Consider the following 24,816-nt stretch of genomic DNA (forward strand, 5'->3'; position numbering starts at 1 on the left):
TCGAATTACCGTATATTCTACCACTCTGATCGCACTTTAATGGCCACGTGTCTCATTTCTTTATGCCACATCGCGTAAGGAATAATGCGAACCTGACGCCGTAATGGAGCCGCATTTTTTTGTCAGAATAGGATCATTAAACCGTTTTGTTCGAGAAAGTTCATGATTTTTTTTTCAATTACGTGTCTTTTTTTCACTGGGAAAAAATAAAAAATCAACACTAATCAAAAACAAAATGAAAATTGAAGGCCAATACAAAGTGAACGTCATACCGGTCAAAGTGATAATTATTGTCGTCGTGAATAATCGTGACACCGTAGGAATCGTCTCTGTATATTGTGTATACCCGATGCAAGTGGTATTATGCAAATGCGATTGCCGTGTCGCCCGACCAAAGCGGCACTTTATCCACTCTGAAATCTCTGGCACACCGATAATTCCATCCTCTCTCGTTTGCTGGACACGTTATTCAACACACAACTGTACATGAAGACAACTGGACAATTTCCACAGCAGATAAACATACTAATATTTTTTTTCCAATGATGAAAAACACCTCGAGAAATCGTTTGGCCTCATTTTTGTTCTGTTCTATTTTATTCTATCTTATTTCGCAACTACTTGGTTGAGTCTATCCCTCGATCTGTGATGTTTTTTTATGTGGAAGATGTAATCGTACGCCATTCAGGAGAATAAATATTGAGGGGAATTTACTTGAGAAATTCAATTCATTTATTTCGGGCCCAGTCGCTCTCCACAGCTGAAATATAATTTGCCGATCAATTGGATAATGCAATAGCTGCTAACGCAAAGACGTCAACTACTCATTGAAGGCACGTGATCCAGCGAGATGGTCCCTGTCGTTTGATAATGCATTAGCGCCAGTGGATAAGTAATATTAGCATAGCATACGCCCATCGCATTTGAATTGAGGGACTTAAGAGAGTAGGGGCAGGGGCCCGTTGTACCGCATGCGAGCAGAAGCGCCCCCTCCTTGATATACCAGCAAGTGCCAGAGGAAGAGGCGTCCCAACGTCTCTTTGTCATGCTAATACTTGGCATCCATCCGACGCCGGGTTGTCCCGCCAGGGATGACTCTGCATCACAGATAGAGTAAAAGGAGCTATCTTACGCCCCGTCAGAGCATCCACCTCTCGCGCCCCTTTCACAATATCTCCTATTCCCTTAAAAATCTTGCACGTCAAACGTCCAATGTCTTTTCTTCATTTCATCTTTCTCATGATTCGTTATCGAAAGGGAGGCATCGCAATGTTAAACACCACTCTGACGAGCTTCTATCGACTGACGGTAATGTGTGTCATCGGCTTGGAGATTTATTCTTCATGATTAAATATATGGGGACTTTTATTGAAACTCAACGCGATTATTTCCTCTCTCCCCCTCCCCTCGACACAAGGAAACCCATAGAGACGAAACAACTCCGCAAATAAAAAACAATTGAGTATGAAAAATCCTCATCTCATCTATTAGCTCCGCAAATATCAGCAAAACTCTCAGAAATGAAAAAATCTGCTCTCGCAAGTTTCAATGTACCTTCCATTCAAAGTCAAATTCCCTACAATTCCATTTAATGAAATGTACTTCATTGAAAATACGTTAGTTCTGTACGAGATATCCTATTTCCTATCGCCCTCTCAATATTCTACATTCATGTGTCACACCTTTTTTCGTAGAATCGTCATGAACACAAGGATGCATCTCACTGTCAACCACCCTACATGACATCGAAAAAAATCCCTCCCCCGGGGGTAAAACGTCCAGTCGACAGTGTGACATCCGTTTTGACGCGTTAAGCCATGCGGTTACGTCATTGTGCTGGTTTACAAGAGCGTGTAAAATACGGGCTCCTGTGCATTGTTAGGGCACCCCGACGCCTTTCTATCAAACAAAACCAGCCTCCTTTTCCGGAATACTAGGGACACGCGCTGTTGAATTATTTAGTGACACGACAATGACAGTGAAACAGTGGAAAACCCTTTTATGATGCCACGGGGATGTGTGCCTGTCTTTTATTTTGACTTCATCAAGACGATAATTTATTGCAAAGTCTGTGTTTCACTAAACCGCCTCTTTAATTCTAAAAAATTATTTTCCTTTTGGTTTGATTTGTGAAATAAGGTTAGATCGTAAAAAAGGAGTTCGAAATTATTAAAAATGGATGGGAAAATGTATTATTTGGCGGTGAAGTTTGAACAATCATGAATTTTCCACTTTTCCTTTGCGCATAGTCTGGGATAGCCGAAAATCTTCAATAATTTCCCTAATTCGTAGAAGACGATCATTTAAAAGGGAAGATAAACCATGGCGACACAATTATAAATAATACTGTGAAATCGGACAAGTGCTACACAGAACAAGGGACAATGGTCTTCAAAGTTGGTCGCTTCCAAGGGAGCTGTGATACACAATGGGAACAAATTGTTCGGGAACCCTCGGGGTTCGTCTCACGGTCGTATTTCAAGAAAGAATAGAAAGCCTCGTGATTTGGACCAAAGTTCGGACCTTATTAGAGGAACCTATGTATGACGATGATGCCTTTGGTCACGCTCAGGCTCGGGATGATACATCGACATTTTGTATTTTTAAGGGATATATATATATTTTTTTCTTTCTTTTTTCAACTGGATAAATCGTTCCATTTGTTGGAATGAAAATGTCGAGTGAATATGTACGACTCGTGTCAGCCGATATGTGACTGGTTATCACTCCTCCTCGTGCCTTTTCCTCTGCGACTGGACGTCACCGCAAAGTGAAAAATGAGATTAAAATCATCGGCCCTTAATTTGAAATTCACCCTCGGAAATTCACGTTTTACTCGGTATTAGTGGGTTCATCCACTTTTCAGTGGTGAGCCACCCTATTCCAACGACAATATTCAATTCTCTCGGTTCTGTTTTACAAAGAGACACTTTGCCATTTAAATTTTTGTCGCTACCACAAATTGCCCGATAAATCCGATTTCTTGCTCTCTTGCGATTAAGGGTGCGGCAATTTTTTTTCACTGTCACAGGGAGGGAAAATGTCAGAACTTGAATCTTTATATTGATATTGAAAAATAATAATTGGCACGAAATTCACAAGGATAATTGTAAAAAGTTCCAAAAAATAAGTCTGCGACAGAGATTACTATCACGATTGCGTGCGTCGCCCTCGAGTCCACTAATTAAATAATCAACTTATTAAATTTTGTATTGGAGGACGTTGAGAAGCCGCAGAATTTCACCAAGAGAATACTAAAATTTTAGTAGCTATTGGTAAATGTATAATACGATACTTGCTCATTCATGGAAGGGAGTAGGAGATGAAGAGCGGAGTGGGGTGTTCTGGCACAGCGCCCGAGGCGATAAATATCATCGCCACACAAGCGGATCCCAGGCTGCAGTATCAATTCTGTCAATTGTCAATTCCGAATGTAACAAAGGCCTTTTGAAGTCTCGCGCAGACATAACTGCCGTGGGGATGAGATAATTTTATATTTTTTGACGTCGTTATAGGGCTCGTCACACAGCGTTAACGTTAGCATTGAGCAATCAGACAATTTTTTCGTTTTTTAATTTTGCTGGAATTTTTTTTATGAAAAAAAAAATATTCACCATAGCCCGAGGATCTTCAGTGATTGTTTTCATTTTTAAAATAATTCCATCGTCAATAACGAAGGAATTAAATTGAAAATAATTTTTTCCAATCAAAATTGAGAAAGAGTTTTGAAATATTCTGAAATTAATTACAGATGAAAATAGTGGATAGTTGTAAATTATCCAGCCGACTAGTCACATCCCTTGAATAAGGGCTGCATGCTATATATGTATACTTGAGCGAAGGGGAGCCAGAAATAATGAGTAAACCCCGTCTATGATGGGCTTCGAATGCGCTATAGAGATGTTGGCCTCTACAATTCACGAAAAAAAAATATCTATATCTCTCCATGCATGTATCCTGCTTTTTCTTGCACCCCTCCGGTTGATCCCCACGGGGGATTATGGCGGAATTTATACGCGTAAATGTTTCCAAATGGCGATATTGAAAAATGAGGGCATATGGGACGTTATCTATTGTACTTCGGTACACTACTCTACACAACTTTTTGTCTCATTATACCGGATGTATTTAAGCAATAATTAAATCATTAGAATCATCTTAAATAGTGTTATCGTTTCGAACCGGCAAATGGGCATAAGTTGACCTATCTCTCAGTAGAGCTTTTGGAAAATGAGATGTCGAAATAACTATACCCTCATACCTACACAGGAGAGAGGGGAGAACGAGGCGTATACCTTTTGCAAAGCAACCTCCAGTCATACCCCGGTATAAAAAGGGGTAATATAAAGAATAAAACAACCCCACCTCCTCAAATACACTCAACCTCTCAACCTATCCTAAATTAAAAAGCCCGATTCAAGACTACTACTCGAGAATTTCTCTAAACCGATCATCCAGTCCTACCCGTGCAATTGCTTGAACCACTTCATCAACTCCCGTTGAAAATGTGCACAAATACCCGACGCGAAACAGTGAAATTCTGAAAAGTATAATTGTTCGGGGGAAAAAAAAATTTCACTTTAACCATTTCCTGTGCAAAAACTCACAACAAAGTGGAACGAAAACGGAATAAAAGATGGTGGCGATATCGTTTGCGTGTCTTCAGTTAAAAAAACATTTCGAAAAAGTCATTGCCACTTTTAATTGCAAATGCACCTTCGGTTTAATTACCGTCCCACCAGATACATCGTTATACGAAAATTACTCGCGATGACACCATTGTCCCCTCTGTGTCGTGCATGTGTAGCACCAAAAAGTTTTCGCTTTTTTTGGAACAAATTAAATGAAAAAGATAACGAGGAAGAATGAGGGAAGTGGAAAATCACCGATGGAGAGGGAGTGAAAAAAAAAATGTTGGGAAGAGAGGTGAGATCCCATCGGCGAGAAACCACTCCACAAGTTTTTCATATCGACGCATCATCTCGATCCGCTGGGGCAGAATGGTGAGTTCCAATAGGGAGAGAGAAGGCATGGTTACACCGATCGATTTTCATTCCATTGGCACAGCCCGGCCTCCTATCCTCACCGCTATCTCTTTACACACGGATATATACTTCATACACCGGGGAATTCTCACCTGAGGGTGGCCATGAAATAACTCGGATTAACTGCCTTTTTTTGCCGGGATTCGGTGTAATGAGGAGGCGAGTGGATTTAATTGGGGCTTTATTTTTTTTTTATTATTCACACCAGACATAGATGTTCCGTGAAAATCATAAAACAATTCGATCGCCGATTATTACGTTACATATTTACCTATAGATATTGATACAAAGAATTAAGAAATCCTTGCATTGAGAAATGTTTAAATAGATTTTCCTTTAAATCGTTCAAATATTATTTATTGAAAAGAAACTGGTCTTTCGTTTTGATTCGTATTGTCTCGTATTTTTTGTAGAGCGAACAAAAATTCAATATTCCGTGATCAGCATAATTAAGCCTCAAAAAAATCGCCAATATAATTTGACTGGAGAAGTGAATCTCAGTTTCTCAGCTTGCTCCCGCATACACCGCACCCTTTCCCTATTATTCCTGAGAATGAAATTCCCAAATAATTACAAGCCCTTCCTCCCTCCCCCAAATGAGGGGTCGCAATTTTCTTCTAACGCCTTGCGCGTGTTCTGCCAAAATTCTCGGTTCCAGAAATTTCTTTTCATTATTTTCTGGAACGTGAGAAAAATCTACTAAACACTTATATGGAAGCCTCGGCATACATATTTTTGGACCTCTTTGAAATGGACACGCACGGGATGTCTGAATGAAAAAATAAAATAAAACAAAATAAAATAAACACGAGCAGAAAATGAAGAATGCGAAATTCTCAGGGTGTGAGATATGAAGCGGCTGTGCGCGCTGGTGCGCACTTCTCCAGTCCTGAGACTTTACGGGCGTTCTTGTAATTATCTCCAATAAATATCTCTACAGCGGCAGGAGAACGTGTGTATCGGAATATACTCCGGAGCTGGGGTCACGATGTCAACATTTTTTATTTTTTGATTAAATTAAAAAAATAAATAAATATGTGATATATATTATATATTTATATTTCCGGCAAAAAAAGTAATGTTAGAATATCTAAATGGGCAGAAACATGCAGATGAAATAGTTGCAAAGTAATGGCGTAATTTTATCCATAAATTAATTCACAAAAAAACGTATCGTACTTGATCGCAAGCCGAGCGAGATGAATCGTGCGACCTGGTACACACCGGAACACGCACGGGATACCCGGTTGTCGCGCGTGAAATACGCTCGTTGGTTTATTCCTCTATCACGGAAGCGAGATCAACACACTCACGACGTATCAAACACAGAGAACAGAACTAAATAGGAAGAGGGATGTCTTGAAACAGGAGCGCGCGATTAATCGCAGGTAAAGCGACGTCGCGTAATATGTAAAACATCTTTTCTCTCTCCTGCCCCCCCCCTCCCCCTCTCTACGTCTCTCTTTTATTCCCTATCTAACGTAGAGTTTCCCCCCAGTGCGTAACATCCTACGCACAAGTGTACATATTATATGTGTGTGGATCTTGCTAAACCCGTGAACGCGTTACGGAATAACGGTTGTGAGAGACACACGTTTTACGGAAAAAGAGAGCACAGAGAAAATCCCCTGATATATTAATAATAATACAACGTTTTTGAAATATTATTTCAAGTTGGAGAGGAAAAAAACGCTTAATAATTTGAAAGATGATTTGAAAAATCTGAAGGATAGGCTCAAAGCCCGTCTGATGAATTTTTATAATCACTGCCATCTTCCCTCACATTTGACTGATTTTCATGTTAAAAATATAAACGGCATATACCGTATGATAAACTCATTGCGGCGTGAACACTTCCCAAATTTAAAGGAAATAATAAAGTATTTCAAAAAGATATTACTTAAGGTGTCTCTCGGAAGTGAGGCATCGGCGTGTGAAAATGCAAACGGTGCGATGACGAAGAAATGATGATGTGGTTGTGTATTATACCAAAACAGACCGGACGAGGCACCGAAGAAAGAGAGTATCAGTGTTCGTATAGACTGCCGAGGTCTCGCTTTCACAGCGCGTGGGGCATTCGCGTCTCGCGGACTTGTTTCGGGTTGAGACATCGGCCTCACACGACACGCTTCACGAATTTCCGTCGGACATTCGTATGCGAATGGGGCAAAACCGAGAGGCCCTTCACGTTTACGCTCCGAGGAGATACGATGTCATGATATGGCAGTGGAGACCAGTCGAGACTTTATTCACTTCCTATTTGCCGAATACGGGGAGTGAGACGACTACTCTGATAGCCTTCGTTAATTCTTGGCCTGCAATTATCTTGCCTTTTCTGAAATATAATGAGAGGGAAAATAATTTCCTCTCAACATTTAAGAAAACACGGAGATTTTTCCGGAAAATCACTTGGCTGATTTTATCAAAAAAATGGATCCCATTTATTTGTCCATTGTCATTATTTTTTGTTTCGTATCACGTACAGACGAAAGCAATAAAATCCCGCAAAAGTAGGGCCCATAGAGGGGTTGAGAGGAGAGGGGGTCTCTATCAGGGAGATTGTCGCCGCAACAAATTCGGTCTCGCTGGTAGCGGTGACTTTTATTCTCGATAATAACAGAGAGGAGAAGAAGAAGAGAGGCCCACAACGCCAGGGCGTCCCTTGGCTACGTGATCAATTTCGGGGGTCCATGATCTCTCTGTGTCTCGTTTCTCTACTCCATAACCTACGTGGTTTCGTTTCGTTCTCTCACCGACATCACATATATACGATTACAATTTTTTTTCACAGGGGAGAGGGGATAATTATATATTGGCTTGTCTCTCGTTGGTCGTTGGTTGTTTTTTTTTGACAGTGGGGCATCATAACTCTGGGGCCTGTACAAGATGTGAGTGGTTGTGGCGTGTGGAAATGAATGGACAATTTTCACTATTTGAGGTTGGAGAGAAATCATATTATTGTCAAGGCAATCACTTGTATTGGATGTGTTGGATGTTGGAATAAATAGAAACCGATGGCGTAGTCGAGTTCGCGGTGGACGTTCGCTCGACGGAGATGGTGTCCTCTCTGTCTCGAATATTTCGGAGTGTGGTGGGAGCATCACTGAAGAAGCAGATGGCCACGAGACAAGGGTAATTGGCTTTAGCCATCGAGATTATTGCCTTTGGCCTCCATCGCCAGGACGTTTTGGGACTGCCATAACCTCTCTCGCTCCCTGATTCGAAATTTTGGGCTGGGGGACCCAGAAAAAGGACAAAGGAAAAATTAAAAATATATATATATGTCAGTCGAGTCAATTACGAAAGACTACAAAAGAACGAAAACAGCGAAATGGAGAAGAAATCGAAATACGCAAACTTATCGCTCTTTCAGGTGTCCATCAACTCTCTTCTGAATGATCAATTAAGTATTAATATCGGTGAATGCTAGTGGAATAGCTAAAATTCACGGCATCCCGATACTTGTCTCCTGTCACTCGCTCACAATATAATGTTTATTTTTTTTTTTGCTCAACTTCTCCGGCTCAATTTTTCCACCTCTCATTTTTCTACATGACACGAAGGCCGTACGTGCACACGGACTGACGCGTATATCGCCCGGTCACCTGTCCCTCTTGTCGTGTGAGCGTGTAAAATGACTTTTACGAGGACTGGGCGCGGGTAAAACCTTCTCTCACTCGCGTCGTCCCCAGGAGGTCTCATTTTTTTTTTTTATTCACCTCTTGTCTCTTCTCACAAACGTCTGACCTCACATTGCACTAACCAGAAAAAAAAAATACCACGAGGTGGCTCGCTCGATTCTAACAGATATGAATTTGTTCGTACGTTGGAAAAATATCGATTACAAATCATTGAAAAGAAAATTTCATCTAGGGTCACGAAAAAAAATGTCTAAATAAAAATAACTCCCTCATTTCCATCAACAACTAATTTAACAATCTCATCATCTATCTTTGAGAAAATATAATTCACATCTGACTCATAATCCCCATTGACTCACGTATATTTTCGACATCGCTCTTTTGTTTAAAATCGCGTCGACTTGTAATATCCCCTTCCCCGTGATCCTCTGTCATCTCTCTATTGCCCATCAAGCCCCAGTGAAGATGAAGAAAAAAAATACTCAACGCAGACAATGTGCAGGGGAATTCACATTGACTACAAAACTCGCGTGTAGCATCGCGAGTTTCATGCATATATGATGGATAATGCAAGTACGTATGAAGCGCGTGAAAATAATTGCAATTTTCTCGCACGCGTTGGAAAACTCTTCCCCGCTTCACACGCACGTCGACACGGCCGTGATTCGTACGGACAATAATTATTATCAGCGGAGCGTTACGCATGTGATTCTGATGGAATGAGTTTTCCTCGCGGGGGAGGAATTATGGTATTAAATGCGGCAGACAAAGGAATTATTGAATTTCATTATTATCTCATCAGGATCAGAATCATTTTTAATCGCACAAATACGCTGTTACTAACGAAGGGCAGCTTTGAAATTGTTCAATTTTTTGGTTCTATGATTTTGCTTGGAAATAATATAGAATAGTCTGAGAACTTTCTGAGGGAGAAACATTATGCACTTGCATAAAATTTAATAAATAATAAATATATATTATTTTATTTTATTTGTTGTTGTTATGATATTTTCAAACACAATTTTTATTGAGCGTGATATGGTGAGTTCAATTGCCCCAAGACTGTTGGAATTGGCCCGATCACCCCGCATTGTAAATTCTACCCGCAATACCGAATAACATACCGTTAATTTCCTTCCTTCATCACCAATAATTACCAGTGTGAACAAACAGCTCATCTGTCTGGTATGAAAAGAAGGCACAAGCATCGGGCGTTTGTATCGATTGTCTGCGGGTGAATTAAATAAAAGAACTTCCGGGGGTCCTTCGCCATTGACGAAAAAAACCCCGGAAATGCCCATCCAAGGGTTAGAGTACCGTTGCTCCGGCGGATTTCTACGCAAAAATTTCGTCGATATGGTAATGCACCCATATGGGCACCTGTCATGTCCTCGTGCGATCGATGATAAATAACCGTTGGTGTTGTGGCTCGTGGCTTTTTGTTCTGAGGCGCACTTTATTATTCGTTTTGTGCATTATAAGACGGCCTGTCATGCTCGATCGCCCATTACCATCAACCAACAAAACCACGAGGACACGTGTCTTTTACATTTCGGTTTTTGGACTATCTTGTGATTTTCACAACTGATGTTTTTTTTTTTGGCTACCTGAACGTAGCTGGCATAGCCAATTTAACACCTCTGAGTTACATACCAAACTAAGTGCAATTGCTCTTTTAATTGTTACAAAAATCATTGATTAAGGGATAATTTACGCCATGAAAGTGAGAATACTCTGAAATAATACTGTGACCGCAGAGGGAACTCCATAATTTTTTCATCCCCCATGAGTGGAAAAAAATGTAACCTTTTTCTTATGATTAATTTAAAAAATGTTGATTATGACGGTAACATGAGGCTGAATGTGGCAGACCCTTCTGGGTTTTTTTTTTTTGAAAAATATATCTGATATATAGCAATGATATTTTTGGATAGTATTCCAAGGATAACCAGTCAGCCACAGGTGCTATGCCCATTCTCCAATTTTCTGCTTTTAAACGTTTGACCCAGATAATTGTCGCTCACTTCTACTCAAAAAATGATCACCGCAGCGGGTGTTTTAACCCCGAAAAAAAGAGTTTCCCCGAATGTACACCCCTGGCAAAATGCCAGGTATGGACAAAACGTTGAAACTTCGAGGCTGGATTGCGTGACGACCACTTTTTTACCCGACTCCACCACCATCTTCTCTGTCTTTTTTTTTTCTTGACGAGTTTAACGCCACTGGAGTGGGGATAAACGCGTTTTTAATTTTATGCCCAAGTGTCTTATTCGGGATCTCTCACTCCTGTTGAGTCTTCTTGTCTCGTTCAATATTCCCACGGATTGTGAGTCCTTCCCGTTCAATATTTTCATTCATTTTTTTATAATTGAATTTTTTTGTCTCTGTTTTTACTGCATAGGACTTCTGATTGAAAAAAAAACACTATAAGGAAAAAGTTTTTCACTTCGACTGTCGCGCGCTGACAAAAATTAAAAAATCAACAATTAATCATCTTCCAAACATTGAAGGTGAAAAGTTTATCGTATACATCCCAAGTTTTGCCACAACTCTCCCCTCCCCCGGTGCCACAATATCGAAAATCCACCGACGGACAGACGTTTAATGAGTTTTGTTGAGTTCACTGATGAGACATGGGCCAATGCCTTCCATACATACGATACATTCGTGATGATCCCGTGATAGTATCACGTTTTGTAATTTTCTTGGCACTGTACATGGCACCAGCGATCCTCAATTTTAAGAAGAAGAAAAAAAAATGTGAAACTCGTTTCCCATGGAAATAAGGCGACCCTTACCGATCACAATGCTCGTATCGGCTGGTAATGATCGCTCTGTAAAAACTATCGTCTGAAATTCAAACAATTTCGTGCCATTTTTTTGCACCCACTTCTCCCAGCCGACTCACGAAAAATAAAATGATCCTAAAATGATTTTTGGGTCAGTCTCGACCTTGACAAGTCAATAGGTGTGTCACCTGGTACGAGAGTCATCTAAATAAACGTATACCGAGAACTAATTCGAGTCTCGAATGCGGTGACGCCCATATTCGACAGGCAACAGACGAGAATCAGGTGTTCGGCGCGGTTAACGTGACGAGAAAAAAATTGGCATTACTGTTTTACTCTGAAATTTTTGAGGGAGTGTTCCTTCCCTCCATTTGGAAACAATGAAATTATTGTAACAGGTAGGAGCAGCAAACATACAACCGCGACCATGTGCCTGAGCATTTTTCCATACTTCCTCCGCCATCAATGAATTAATCGTGTGCTTCCAAATTGGATTTGATCTCTTTTAATTTCCTCCAATTTTCATCATTTTTCCTACTTTACTCCAATCTTCAAGCGAATCTCTTTATTATATAATAATTTTAAGAATAAAGCTTTAGAGAGGTAAGAATATGATGAAAATAATTTTTTAAATTTCTCGATGTATGCGCTCATTCGATTGGTCGACATTTTAGTCTCCTGCAGTGCAGTTTAAGTATGAAAACATAGAAAAGGGCTGAATATAGAGGCTGTCGCTTGAGTAAATAGGGCACGCAAAGAGACACACGCCCTCCCTATTGTCCATTTCCATACCCCTTGTGTATGCTCCTCGCCGTCCCTTTTTTCAATTCTAAAGCCGCGAGGGGGACAAAAGGGTTAGTCTCCATGATATTTTCGAATTGAATATTTCATTCAATCGGACCGACGGCCATGATGAAATATTAACATTCCTAGTATATTAATATATCCATTTCGTGGTAATAGGGAGATATAATTCCTTGGAAAAAAATAACATTCATCATCCGCGAGACAAAGGGAAAAATCATTATGCCAGATATATATTTGTTGTTCACACGACATCTCGTGTGAGTCCTTGGACATGAAAATTGTGTAATATGAGGTATGTGTCGTGACACTTCGCCTTGAGACTTGGATGATTGAAACACGTATACAGAACTCGATTATTTCATTTCACAAACAAAGAGGAGGTCATGTTCCAATAGAACATCTGATTGCTTAATGGAAAAATGATACAATAGATTTTTTTCTATTGAAAATCTATTCTCAAATATATAAATATTTTACCTAAGATTATATTATGATATTAAGTTTTTTTTAACGATTCAAAATTGAGTGAATTTCAACGTCAACTCCATACCAATTTCACCCCTTCATAACATGACCAACCACTCGACATTGGCCCCTTGTCGAACGTCAAGAGAAAGACTCCTCATCGACTTGCTAGTCCCTTGAATTAATAAAGTCACGAGCGTCCAATGAAAACTCGAACAATCCTCGGTAGACAAAAAAAAACCGTGCGCATATTGAGAAGGGGTGATTGATGTACACTATTAAAATGAGAAGGGGTGTGCATACACTGAGGGGCGGGATGAGGTAGAGGGGCGGGGGCATGAAAATGAATAGCAAGGAAAACCGTAAAGTACTCGGTTACCCCCTTTGCGATATATCGAGTGATTAGCGATATTTTATTTCGCATGGGAAACCGGACAGATGAGAAGTTGTTGAGTGGGAGCTCACCGAGGCTTTTCTATTCTCACTCCTCCTGGTCTCCCCTTGTGTCGCTTTTTCATGATGTATATTCTACATGCACCCATCGAATCTATCTCAGGGCCGTTTTCATGGCGGTAAGGCTACTAGTGGGGGCTTTGGGCATGAGGGCGTGTAATTTTTGGGGATGATCAAATATTAGACAATGGAGATTTCAAACATGGAAATATTATTTTTATGTTTCTTTATGGGAAGAATAATTTTTCTGATCATGAATCTCATGTAACGTCGATTCACGAAAAAATTCTTGATAAATTATGTGAAAGTTTCCTAATTCGCAAGGAAGAATAAAGATCCGATAAAAATTACGCAATGCTCCGTGAATAATCCACAGCGAGTTGCGTAATTTTTACGCTCTTTTTTCTCTAGTTATTCTGATAAAATTTATATCTTCATGGGATGGTACAATTTGAGTAGAACGGTAAGAGGATGTCTAAAATCAGAGCTTGTCGGCCATTTCTATGGTACCTAATACATCCCAATGTGTTTGATGCGTACACGAATGTGGCATGGATGAACGGAACTCGACAAACCCGTCCTCGTTAGCAGCTGCGTAGCATCCCCCGCCCGTTACACAATGCCCACCCCAACTCCTCCCTTATACCTACCCCGAGAGACGAGGGGACCTCGGGGATAAAAAAAGAAAACATGAGAACGATGGCTGGATTAATGACGTCATGAGTGGTGACGAGCACCTGGCATCTGTTGGGATTGGTGCTGGGACGAGTGATGTATTTTTTTCTATAGGGGTGACACAAAATGGCGGAACGTCAGGACTCCATTGCCGAGAAGAATCCACGTTTCACTTTTTGTTGAAAATTATTGTGAAAAGGGTTCGCAGAGAGAAATATTTAGAGCATAAATTCCTTCCTCAACTTTTGTTGATATTTCGAAGCTTTAAAAATATATTTTATTTAACACTTCAGTAAAATTTCAAAAACCAAATGGCAGATTGAAATTACACAAGGGATGCGTAATTTTTATTGAATATTTCTCTCTGCAGAGACTTGATGACTTGCAACGGACATTATTTTTCATTGTCCTCGGGCAGGGGGGTAGCTTGTGGTAAGCAGATGAAGGAGAAACAAGGGGAGAAAGCGCCAAAGGGTCTTATCGGCAAAGCGGTTTGTTTCATTGCGAGTAACGTTGTTTTACCACGCAAACTGCAGATAATATTACCGAGGAGCCACCGTTCAATGTGCAAAGCTCCAATGGTGACGCATCTCAATCCATAACAAAAGGGAAAATTCTAATCCAATCAAGAGATTGTTCCCCGATCTTTGAAACGTAGAGTCCTGAAAATAGTTTTTTCATGACCCACATTTTCTATTCTTTGAAATTTTACCCTGTCACGTTGGGCCCGCGCCTCACGACAACTTTATGAATTTATTGGGGCCCTTTGTGACCAGCCGACAGCCACAAGACAGGTATATTTCCTACATTTATTAATGCCTCTTTGTTCACATCCTGTTTGACGACAAAAAAACACTCTGAGGTTCATCATTATCAAGATGCCGTAGTAGAAGAATGTGGCAGCAAAAAAACGCTTAAAAAATTCTTCAAGTGAATCAGGCATTAACAAAAAACTATCAACTAAAATCAATATGGAGTGATGTCAAACAAAATGGTCCAAAATACAAATTTGCAAGAAAATAAATAGGCAACTTTATAAAATCCATAAATGGAGTAGAGTTTCTGAAGCACTTAAAATCCCAAATTATCATCGAGAATAATTTTTTTTCCTCATATATTACCAACCCTTATTGTTCTCCGATCAAAGCTAGCACAGTCATAACTCTAAATCCTCGGAAAGAAAACCTGACAGAAGAATTGAACATGCTACGGCAATAATCATTCTGCAATTAGCCTCTGGAAACTTTTCAGAGCAACTCGAGGCTCCTCATGTGCTACTAATGAGTCGTACTCCCGGCAGCGACATTTATGAATGTGTCGGTACACTATACTAGACTCCGTGTGCTCCTATATTAATAAGGCAAAAAAATCCGGAGTAGGTAAAAAAAAATTGATGAATTCAAGGAGAAAGGAGACGGTGATGAAAAAATTCCAAATTTTTTTTTTCATTTACCGGGGAAAAAAGTAAATGGGAATGAGGGGTCAGACACCTCAAGACACTGGATGGATTTCTTGCCTCGATCGAGTTCGCTCAATCACACATTGAAACAAAACAACGAGACAACAGGAATGGGGAGAAAATACGAGGAGGTACAAGCTCCGACTGGAGGAATTCTGCAACCACACGAATGGGACTTTTCAGCGCATATATACGTATCCAAGAGCTATGATTATAGCCACCAAGTTGGGGAGCGGGAAGAAGTGAGAGTGTATAGAAATACTGGGAGTGTGTGGAAGTGTGGATACACCTCGGATACTTCTCTTTTTCGTCCGCAATTACCGGAGTTTGCTTCAGCAATTTGTCAAGGCTGTAATATTTGCTTGGTTTTACTGCATTTGTGAACTATATTGGCACTGCTTCTCCTTTACTTTGTCTCCCCCCCCCCCAATTTTCGTGGGAAATACTCGAATGGATCACCTTTGGTTCCATGTCGCCCCGGCGTGAGGACATCTCACTTCAACCTCAAAATCCTTCTAGACAATCTTCTGCCCTCGAAAGGATGTGGAAGGACATAAAATACTCTGGCTCGATGAATGAATTACGAGGGCTCCAGTCTCATTAATTATCAGAAAAGGCTTTTGGTGATCGCCTTTCCTCGCGAGGGGGAGGGAGAGGAAGGAAAAAGGATCCAAGAAAAATCGAATCTTGTACGGTGACTCGCACGTATCGCGTTGTTTTCTCTCTCCGGTTTCGTGCCTCCACACACTTTATTTTTTTCCTCCTCTCTTCATTTCTACCTCATATCGCTTTTTTCTCTTGTTACTCACGGACCAGGGGAGGTTCTCACACACGGTGGTAGTGTTTCGGCTAATGGTGCGTGGCAGTTGCCGGGCCCGGTGCAACAGAGCAAGAGTATAAACAGCCTATCTAGATGAGATCTCTGTGCGAGTATTATGAATGGCGTAGAAAAAAAGAGGATGGGAGGGGTGGGTGTGAGGATGACTCCCGCGGCGAGCACTCCAATTCGTTACGAACTGTTTTCTGCCCTGTCGTCGGGGAAAATCATATTTACACGCAATATAGAATTCAATATGTGAAACAATTGTTCTTCCAGCGGAGAAAAATGATTTTTTTAACTTATCTCGTTTTATCACTTCGCTACTGGGATATTTCCACCAGAATCTGGGGAATATTTTTTGAACGTAAAAATGGACTCCTGACATTTGTCATCCGCTGAACACCAGACAAATGATCAAAAATATTCCATCATCTCAGCTGGATGAACCTGACCCACGGGTGAGGCCCAACAATACTGCACCCGCTGTTCAAGAAATTTGGAAAAACAGTGCGGCTGGTCTTTTTTTTTGTCGGCAACTTTGCGTATTATGCATTACTCGTAGCGTGTTGGGGCTTTGTTCGCCTGTCGCCGGCAACACGCCCGGGAATCTTTGAAAGATCGAATCATGCTCTCTCTCGTAAATGTGAGTGGGATTCATTGGGGACCCTCGTCATTTCGCTTCGACAATATTCGTTTTCTCGGGGGCGAATGGAAGAAACAAAAAAAAAATATGTGGTGAGATGATGAAAGGACACCGACGCTCTTTTTTTCAGGGGATTGGGCATTAATTTTTCATCAAAATTCGTTCCTCATGGATTGATAGAACTGCTGAGACAATTTTCATAGTGATTTAAATTCGTCCATGTCTGTTAGGTGTCATAACACTCCGATCGGAATCGATTAAATTCCTAATTAAATTGAAAGCGAAACGAGTTTTGATATATTTACCCGCAGCCGAGCTATATAATTAAACGAAATTTAATTCGACATTTATTATGCCAGTGATATATCTCGTTGTGTATCCCCCCCGCATTTCAAGTCTAACGCGATTCTCCGCCTGTTGTTTTTCAATATTTCAGTCTTGAAAATTCCCTTCGACCTCATGATGACGTGTGAGGTTCATTGTACAACATGTTCAGATTTTGGTGCTTTGCGTATTATGTGAATCTAAATGATCTAAATAATTGTCAATCTGCCGAACTGCAGATCACAATGCGCCAGGTTCCCAAAAAAAAAAAAACTAAAAACCTGACATTCATGATTGATTCCCGCGAAAACGTGAATCAAGAAACAATTTGTCAAGCTGTCGACTGGTACCCCTGGCGTAGAGAACCAGAAACGGCCATCAGCCGAGAAAAGATCGAACATCATGGATAGGTTAAGCCTCAGCTCAACGCAGCAGATAAAAATCTTTGTAAAAAAAAAGAATCAACAGCTCGTAAGCGAAAAATATTCATTTTCAATAGTAATTTTCTGCACGCAAATGAATGCACGCGTCTTCGACAAAAGATAATACCCAGAAAATAATGGACAAAAAAATCTTACGACGCATAACGTGAGATAACATTATCAGCCCTCGTAAACATCTGTGATCCGCAATTAAGTTCTTGTCTAATATTTCACGAGCATACGCGACTCTTTCTTTCTCATTTCTCTAGTTTTTCTAATTTTAAATTGCACGTCCAGTTGAGTCACACCTCGTTCATTCTCTCCCCCTCCCCCTCAACCCTCGGTATAAACTACGAGGATTAAATCGTCGTTACACCAGTGCGTGGGTTAAATTGCAACATTTGAATGTCATAAATTCAGTTAATTAAAATCCTGTAGCACGACGACGATTGTTGGTGCTATAGGTAACCCATTTGTGTGTGAGTATATTGTAATAAATGCGCGTGCAGCACGCATGGTATATCCTCGTGCCCTTGAAAGAGTGCTGAGTGCTTGAGATGAAACAGTCATCACCGCGTAAAAAAATATCTCCCGGAAATATTAATTATTGTTCAGAATTTTTTGGAAAACTCTTCTGTAGATCTTGAGAAAAATTTCCCAATGTCCAAATGTCGTGCAAAGATACCGCAAAATTATTTACCGGCGAGCTTTCGAAAAACATATTTTTCTATGCAGGCAACTGTCTGACAAAAAGATGAAAAAGTGTTTGTTTTTTCCTTTTCGGAGTTTTTCGGTTTTATTATTTTCCGTCGGAGCAGGGGGAGGACAATGTGGTGACAGGATTTCCCTCGTATTTCGGCACCGGGAGAGCACTGAGATAAGCCGGCATTTATGGCGCACTATTCGAGACGAGTCCTCTTATTAATACGCATTACGGTTTGCTGTTGCGTCGGGCTTTGGCGCAACCCCGTAAACAGTCGGATGTTATGGGCACTCGGGGTCTCTCTCGTTTCCTCTTTCGGAAAAAGCGCATCGATGACAGTAAAATTCCGGAGTTTACCACCGGTAAGCAAACATTTACCGAAGACATCGTAAAATTGTCGGTCTTTGGGGAGGGTTTCTTCCGATTTGGTTTTTTTTTTTGGTTCGGCTGGAGAATTCTTTCGCACGAGGCGACTGATTTCGTTCGTAATGGGGAATATCATCGGTAATAAATATAACGTTCAATTACACATAATAAATCGTTCTATCAGCTGATAGACAAAATTTTTCCTCAGAAAATGAATGCAGTGTTTAGAAAATTTATCTGTCTTCGCAATCCCCCAAATAGAAAAAAAATTGAACGACGAAAATTTCGAAAACCCATCCAAAGAATAATCGACTCGGTTCCCATGGACGTTTCTCACAAAACGCACCGAGGAAGAGAGGGGAAGGTGAACCAAAGGGTGGGGTACTCACCCTGATCGCTTTTGAGCACGCGATCCTCCGCGCGCGTTTCTCACAAATTGATACACAGCTCAATAAATGAGTTTATCTCGAAAAAAAAACAATAAGCTGAGAATGCGTCATTCTTTGGTGAAATTGATACCCATGTGGGTAGAAATCAATTCGGAAAGGAACGTCATTCTAATTCAATCAATTAACGCACGTGCCAGTGGAGACTAATGCGAAATGCTTGTTACGGTTGATCGGTTACATCATCTGTTGATAATGTCGAGAAGTCGCTCTAGCTTTATATATAAGATAATGGATATTAATTGATTTAGAAGCAAAATTCAGATGGGGTCATGACGAGCACAGCAAAAATGAATGTGGAAATTCCAGTTGCACATTTTTCATTTCTTTGCTATGTTTTTATTTCACAGTTTTAGCTTTGACAAATCTCTCTATTATAGACTGAAATATTTATTTTTGCTGGGCTGACTTGGTATAAGTGCAGTAGTATATGTAGATACGTATCCTCCACCCCTGCGCCCTGTCTGGCTCGAGCCGAAACCTCTAATGTTTTTACCTCAAATAATCGTATTCTTTGTATGAGCCCAGCTTATACAGATTTACGAAATCGCTCCGACGAAGCGGCGCTCACGAAGAGAAAAAATACGAGACATATAATCTTTCGGTCACTTGTCATCGCGAAAGTCGAAGAAACACTGGCTTCACTCCTCCGTAAAGACAGGAGGAAAAAAAATATAAGAAACAAAAAATATGGTTTCCAGGTAATTTAACGTGGACAGAAGTGGACGATCGACTCGATGGACTATGGATACCCCGGGAAGAAGTTAAACCTGTCATTATCGTCCGCCCTCGTCCCCCGTTGTGAAAATGTCAAGCGGTCATCTCTCCCGCTTGTATTCCCTTTCTTCTGGTGGCTTACACGATACCTTTAAGCGGTTTCGATCAAAAGGGGAGGAATGAAAAAAAATGAGATAAACGTCACACGACACTAACGTGTCTCTTGTCATACGGGACTCCTTCAACCCTCAATTTATTGCCTGTCAACCCTCGAGACAAATTTTTTTTTAATTCCACTCGAATTAAATTGACTTTTAAAAAATTCATGAGAACAATATAAAGTGAATATTTATATTACACTTATTTCTTTGAAGATCAATGATAACACAATTCTACTTTAGCTACTCCCGTATAAAATGGTCACATCTGATTTTCCAAGCGCATCGGGACGTGCATAATGTTTTAATGGAGTTTGCTGAGTAACTGGGGGAGGGGGGGGGGAGGGGGAGAGTTCAGTGAGGGCGCGCCCAGGCACAGTTTACATACCATTTACTCGCGCCCTCATAACCATCCGAAAATCTCCCCCACCCCTTGAATTTTGTTTGCTCTGCTGTACAAACTGGCACTGGTGTTACTTATGGTTTTGAATCTCGAATTATGCATTAGCTATCATCTTCATCAATGAGTGGATGGAATGTGATTTAAAGTGTCCCCTCAGTAAAGGACATTTTCGCACAATACATCTACCTGGTTATGCTGTTTGTTGCGAATTAATTTGTCAGGTGTAGAATGGAGGAAGAAGAATAACTCAAATATATATCGCAATAATTTTTGCTTCAAAGTAATCCTATGGGTTTTTTCTTTTGTCCCTGCGAATTGAGCGATTCTAATAACTTCTGTTTACCATCAATTAACAACGTCATTGGAAAAAAAACACATAATAAAAGTCCTGCAGTATTTTTTTGTCGACTTAACAGCGATAAAATTATATTTCCTCTAGTCGCGTAATAAACAAACAGGATTACTCCCCCTACCGCGAGCGCCACCATTTAGCGGATTGGCAATCCCCTTTTTTTCTCCGTATCCTCCGCTCGTCGGAAAATTCCACCACAACGCCAGAAATATCGGGTTAACCATCAGTGGTGGAAAAATAAAACATCTCTTTTTTTTCCCCCGGTCCAGGTATGACGCTGTATTGCATTTCCCCTCCCCTAGGACTCTGTCATCCCTGGCATGTATATTCCAGCATCGTCAATATTTGGCTGTTGTTATTCAATGAAAATTTGGTGAACAGCGAAAGAATGAAAATAAAAATAAAAAAATGAAAAAAAAAGAATCTCCCGTATGCATACACTGGCCTCGCGTTACACCTCAGTTACGCTTAATTACTAGCATGCTCTCGAATATATTGGGTTGCAAATTTTTGCCCGAGTGAATTGGACACACGAGTCAACGGTGATTAACGTGAGAATGTATTTTGTAAAATCATTATTATGGTTATTGGAACAAAATGGAAGGTAAAAATAAACTGAAAGCATTTCCAATGTTTTTCGCTCTTTCCAATTTGTTTTGTTTGATATTGTTCATCTGTTATCGGCAATTTTTCCTCCGGGAAATATTGAGGAAATTTTTTTGAATCTTAAAAACCGTAAATTTCTTTTGTTCAATTGTTACCATTGGTATAGCCTTGAAGTGTAAGAATAAACGTTTGGGGCTATCGTTGGCGTAACTAAACGCCACCAAATTGTGCTCACTGTCACCAATACCCGCTCTCTTCAAGAAGGGGAAAGTATTTCCAGTGTCTCCTAATAACACCCACAGGGTTATATTCAAAATACATAATGCAAATGGTCCTCCAGGGACTATCGAATTTCAACCTGCCGAGAGTCGGTCCATTGTCTAAGAATTGTCAGGGGTACCTTTGACTTGGAGGAGACTCATTGTTCAGTTTGTCCTGTCAGTTTCTACCTACCGATACTCTGTCAACCCGGTCACGGAGAGTTTTGGAGATTCGCGCGGTTATCTTTCAATTTTAGACAATGACTCGGTGCACCTGCTGGATTGAATGTTGAGAGGGTGAAATCGGGGCGAGAGGAGAGTCAAGGTCTCGATGGATACGCTCGTTAGTTCGTCGTCCATGCAAATGAGAGGGGAGAAGGAGCTTGAAACAGAAATCGCTCGATAATTATTCAGAAATTATCACTATGTGTATGAATACATTGAATCTACAGACAGTAGAAATTACGGAGCCATGAGCCGATGGCGAGTACAATATAAAATCCCTATTATTGACTCTCACCCGGACGTTCCGCCATCTCTCCAAAAATTTACAACAAAAAACCTTCATTATTCGTCATTCACCCAGCTAGATGGGACATTTCCGATCGTCATCGGTGTTTAATTAAATCCAAAGGCAGAAAACTACCCGAAAAAAAAATAAAATAAAAACGTACAGTCATTAATGACAAGTGGCGCCCAATCGGCATGACTCCATGATTTCTATTGATGCCCTCCCGGTGAAACCGCCCTGTCCCTCCGAGAGATCACCGAAATCGGTAGGTGGAGATCACTTGGACACATATATTACGACAATAACATCGGATGGAAGAAATCAAATAAACAATCGACCGTGGTTAAAAAATATCTCCTTCATAAACAGTCACAAAAAATCATTGTAGCTGATGTGTTAAGTCAAAAACTTTCTCGCAATCGTGGAGTAATTGTTATCCATAGAGTACAGTCACGGTGATGATCATGAAAGAAATAGCATACAGAGGAATGTATTAGAAAGATATTAGACACACCTCTTGAGCTGTATAAACCCAGTTGAACGCGGATCCCATACTCATAGTTGAGTCTCTCAAGGCTATTGTTAGGGCTCTGGTGGACTTTCATGATGAAAATGTAACTCTTGTAGACACGAAACGGGCGAAAAGCGTGACGATTATTGAGGGAAAGCTTCGATTAGTTGAAGAAAATTCCAAATGCATCGCCACATATTTTATAAAATGGCTTTTAGTTTGTTTCGTGATTGTGTAAAAAGTGTTCCTCGATTGGGCATAAGTAAAGCTCAATTATCTCCTAGTGACGACTGTCCTCCCTTAAAAGAAAATGGGACGAAAAAGCATTGCCTTCACCAGTATTTGACAGTTGAAATTTTCCACACTGAGGGTGCCCATTCACATCGCCTATCAGTAAAATCCGAAGGCGGCAGATGCGCCTTAATACGCAACGAATGGTGGGGATACAGCACTCTAGTACAGCCTGAACAGTACAGAGCACTGGATGAACGCGACGACTCAGCGACACGAGTCCTAGTGGCGGGGGCGGACATTTGAGGATACGAAGAAGGGGTGGAAGGGCGCACACAATATAAACCGTAGTGGGGTAAGACGGGGGAAAGAGCGAGAGTGTGCAAAGTAAGCATATACTGCCACCGTACTCTAGCTATCTGTCCTCCGTTACTTCGTCTCACTTTTCTACGATCGCTCTGTCTCACTCATGGTGGTGGGGACGGAGCGAAAAAGTAGTGGGGATACGGTAGTCTCATGACAACGAGGACGGGTGACCATTCAACCCCACCAACCACCCACCATTCAGTTACAAACACTCGCATTGGGGATTTTTTTCAACTGAAGGGTGGAGAGGGAGGGGTGGAGGGAATTGGTGAAACATTGCTGATAATATTTAATGGCGATAATGATGATCGTGATGTTTATAGTATCATCGTCATCATCATTATTATTACTTTAATATTTGTTCAATTTCTAATGATGAGAAAAAAAAATCCAAGTGATCCTCTGAGGGAAAATAATGGATGTTGGTATCATAATTATTAATAGACTATCACGAAATTCAGGGGCCAAAATCTCAGTAGAATGTATGTTGAAATGGAAATTTAAAAAAATAATAATAATCAACTGATATTTTGTTACAGCCCTAGCACGGCTGTCAACCCATCCGCCTGTTTTGCCGTCAAGTGGTGGGGATGTCGCCACCGGCCCACGATACACTGGTAGGGAGGACAAAAGCGCCGTAGGGAGGGTAAAGCTAAACGCGGAGTCGCGCAGTGGGGATGATGTTGAGGTCGCAAAGAAGGAGGAGAGTCGACCGGCTTCAGAGACTGTCGAGCCGACGGCCGTGTTTGACGTCGCATCACTCGTCCTTTACGGCTCACGCGCACTACCAATACGACTTAAGATATTGCTTGATCAGTTGTTTAATCAGTTGTCCAACGCGAAAGTGACAAGACTACTAGCCGCATTCGGCTGGACCCACGAGGATTACACAAGAGGATACATACTGCAGGTGAGTTAGAAAATTATGACGTTTCGAAGAGGAAGAGGATACCAAAGAAAAAAATTTATAAATTCCTTGATCTCTGGTGATCTCCGGAAATTTTATTTCCGAGAGCTCTATCGAAACTCACGATGACAGTCTGACATTATCAGAGACATGACGGGACACAGTCAAGATTATTTGTGACCCTAAGCACTCTTAGACGATCCCGACAGTCTCTTCCGTATTGAATGATAAACTGCGGAACGGAAACCAAATCACGAGTAATCGATTTTTTTTTCCTTTTCTCTTCTCTTCTTTTCATTTTTTCAATCTCAAGGAGTCGTTCTAACGTGTTAAAAAAGTTTGTTTATACAACGAGACGCGAATGGCAGGATCGTTCTTGGTCATATCTTCTCTCACTCGAGGAAGATTGGCTTCCGAAAATACATAGCGTATGTGTGGTATACCTATTACTGCTCAGTGACTTATGCCTTCACAAACTAAAAATAAAACATCGTGCCTGAAGAGGTCCAAACAGATTGAGGGGGTGAGGCGAAAGGGAAGAGACTGTGCTGCGAGAGAAACCGTGTGTCTATGCCATGTCAATTTATTTATCCGTGGTTTCGGTGGAATACGTTGAACAAACAGGAGAACGGAAATGGGTGGATCAACGCTGTGATTAAGACAATTAATTGAATAAAAAATCATTTTAAATACAAGTGCAAATTAATCTGTGGTTTCAACGTGTTGAATGAACTTT

General features: G+C 40.7%; 1 protein-coding gene across 3 annotated transcripts in view; it reads left to right on the top strand.

Moving 5' to 3' along the window:
* LOC135165650 (zinc finger protein basonuclin-2-like) overlaps positions 1-24,816 on the top strand; it is a 112,491-nt gene that overhangs the window by 78,712 nt on the left and 8,963 nt on the right. For all 3 annotated transcript variants that reach the window (XM_064127132.1, XM_064127133.1, XM_064127130.1), the window contains exon 4: positions 23,713-24,083. In XM_064127132.1, coding sequence (XP_063983202.1) covers positions 23,713-24,083 — 371 coding nt within the window. The remainder of the gene's footprint in view (positions 1-23,712; positions 24,084-24,816) is intronic.

The sequence above is a fragment of the Diachasmimorpha longicaudata genome, chromosome 8, assembly GCF_034640455.1.
Source record: "Diachasmimorpha longicaudata isolate KC_UGA_2023 chromosome 8, iyDiaLong2, whole genome shotgun sequence".
NCBI lineage: Eukaryota > Metazoa > Arthropoda > Insecta > Hymenoptera > Braconidae > Diachasmimorpha > Diachasmimorpha longicaudata.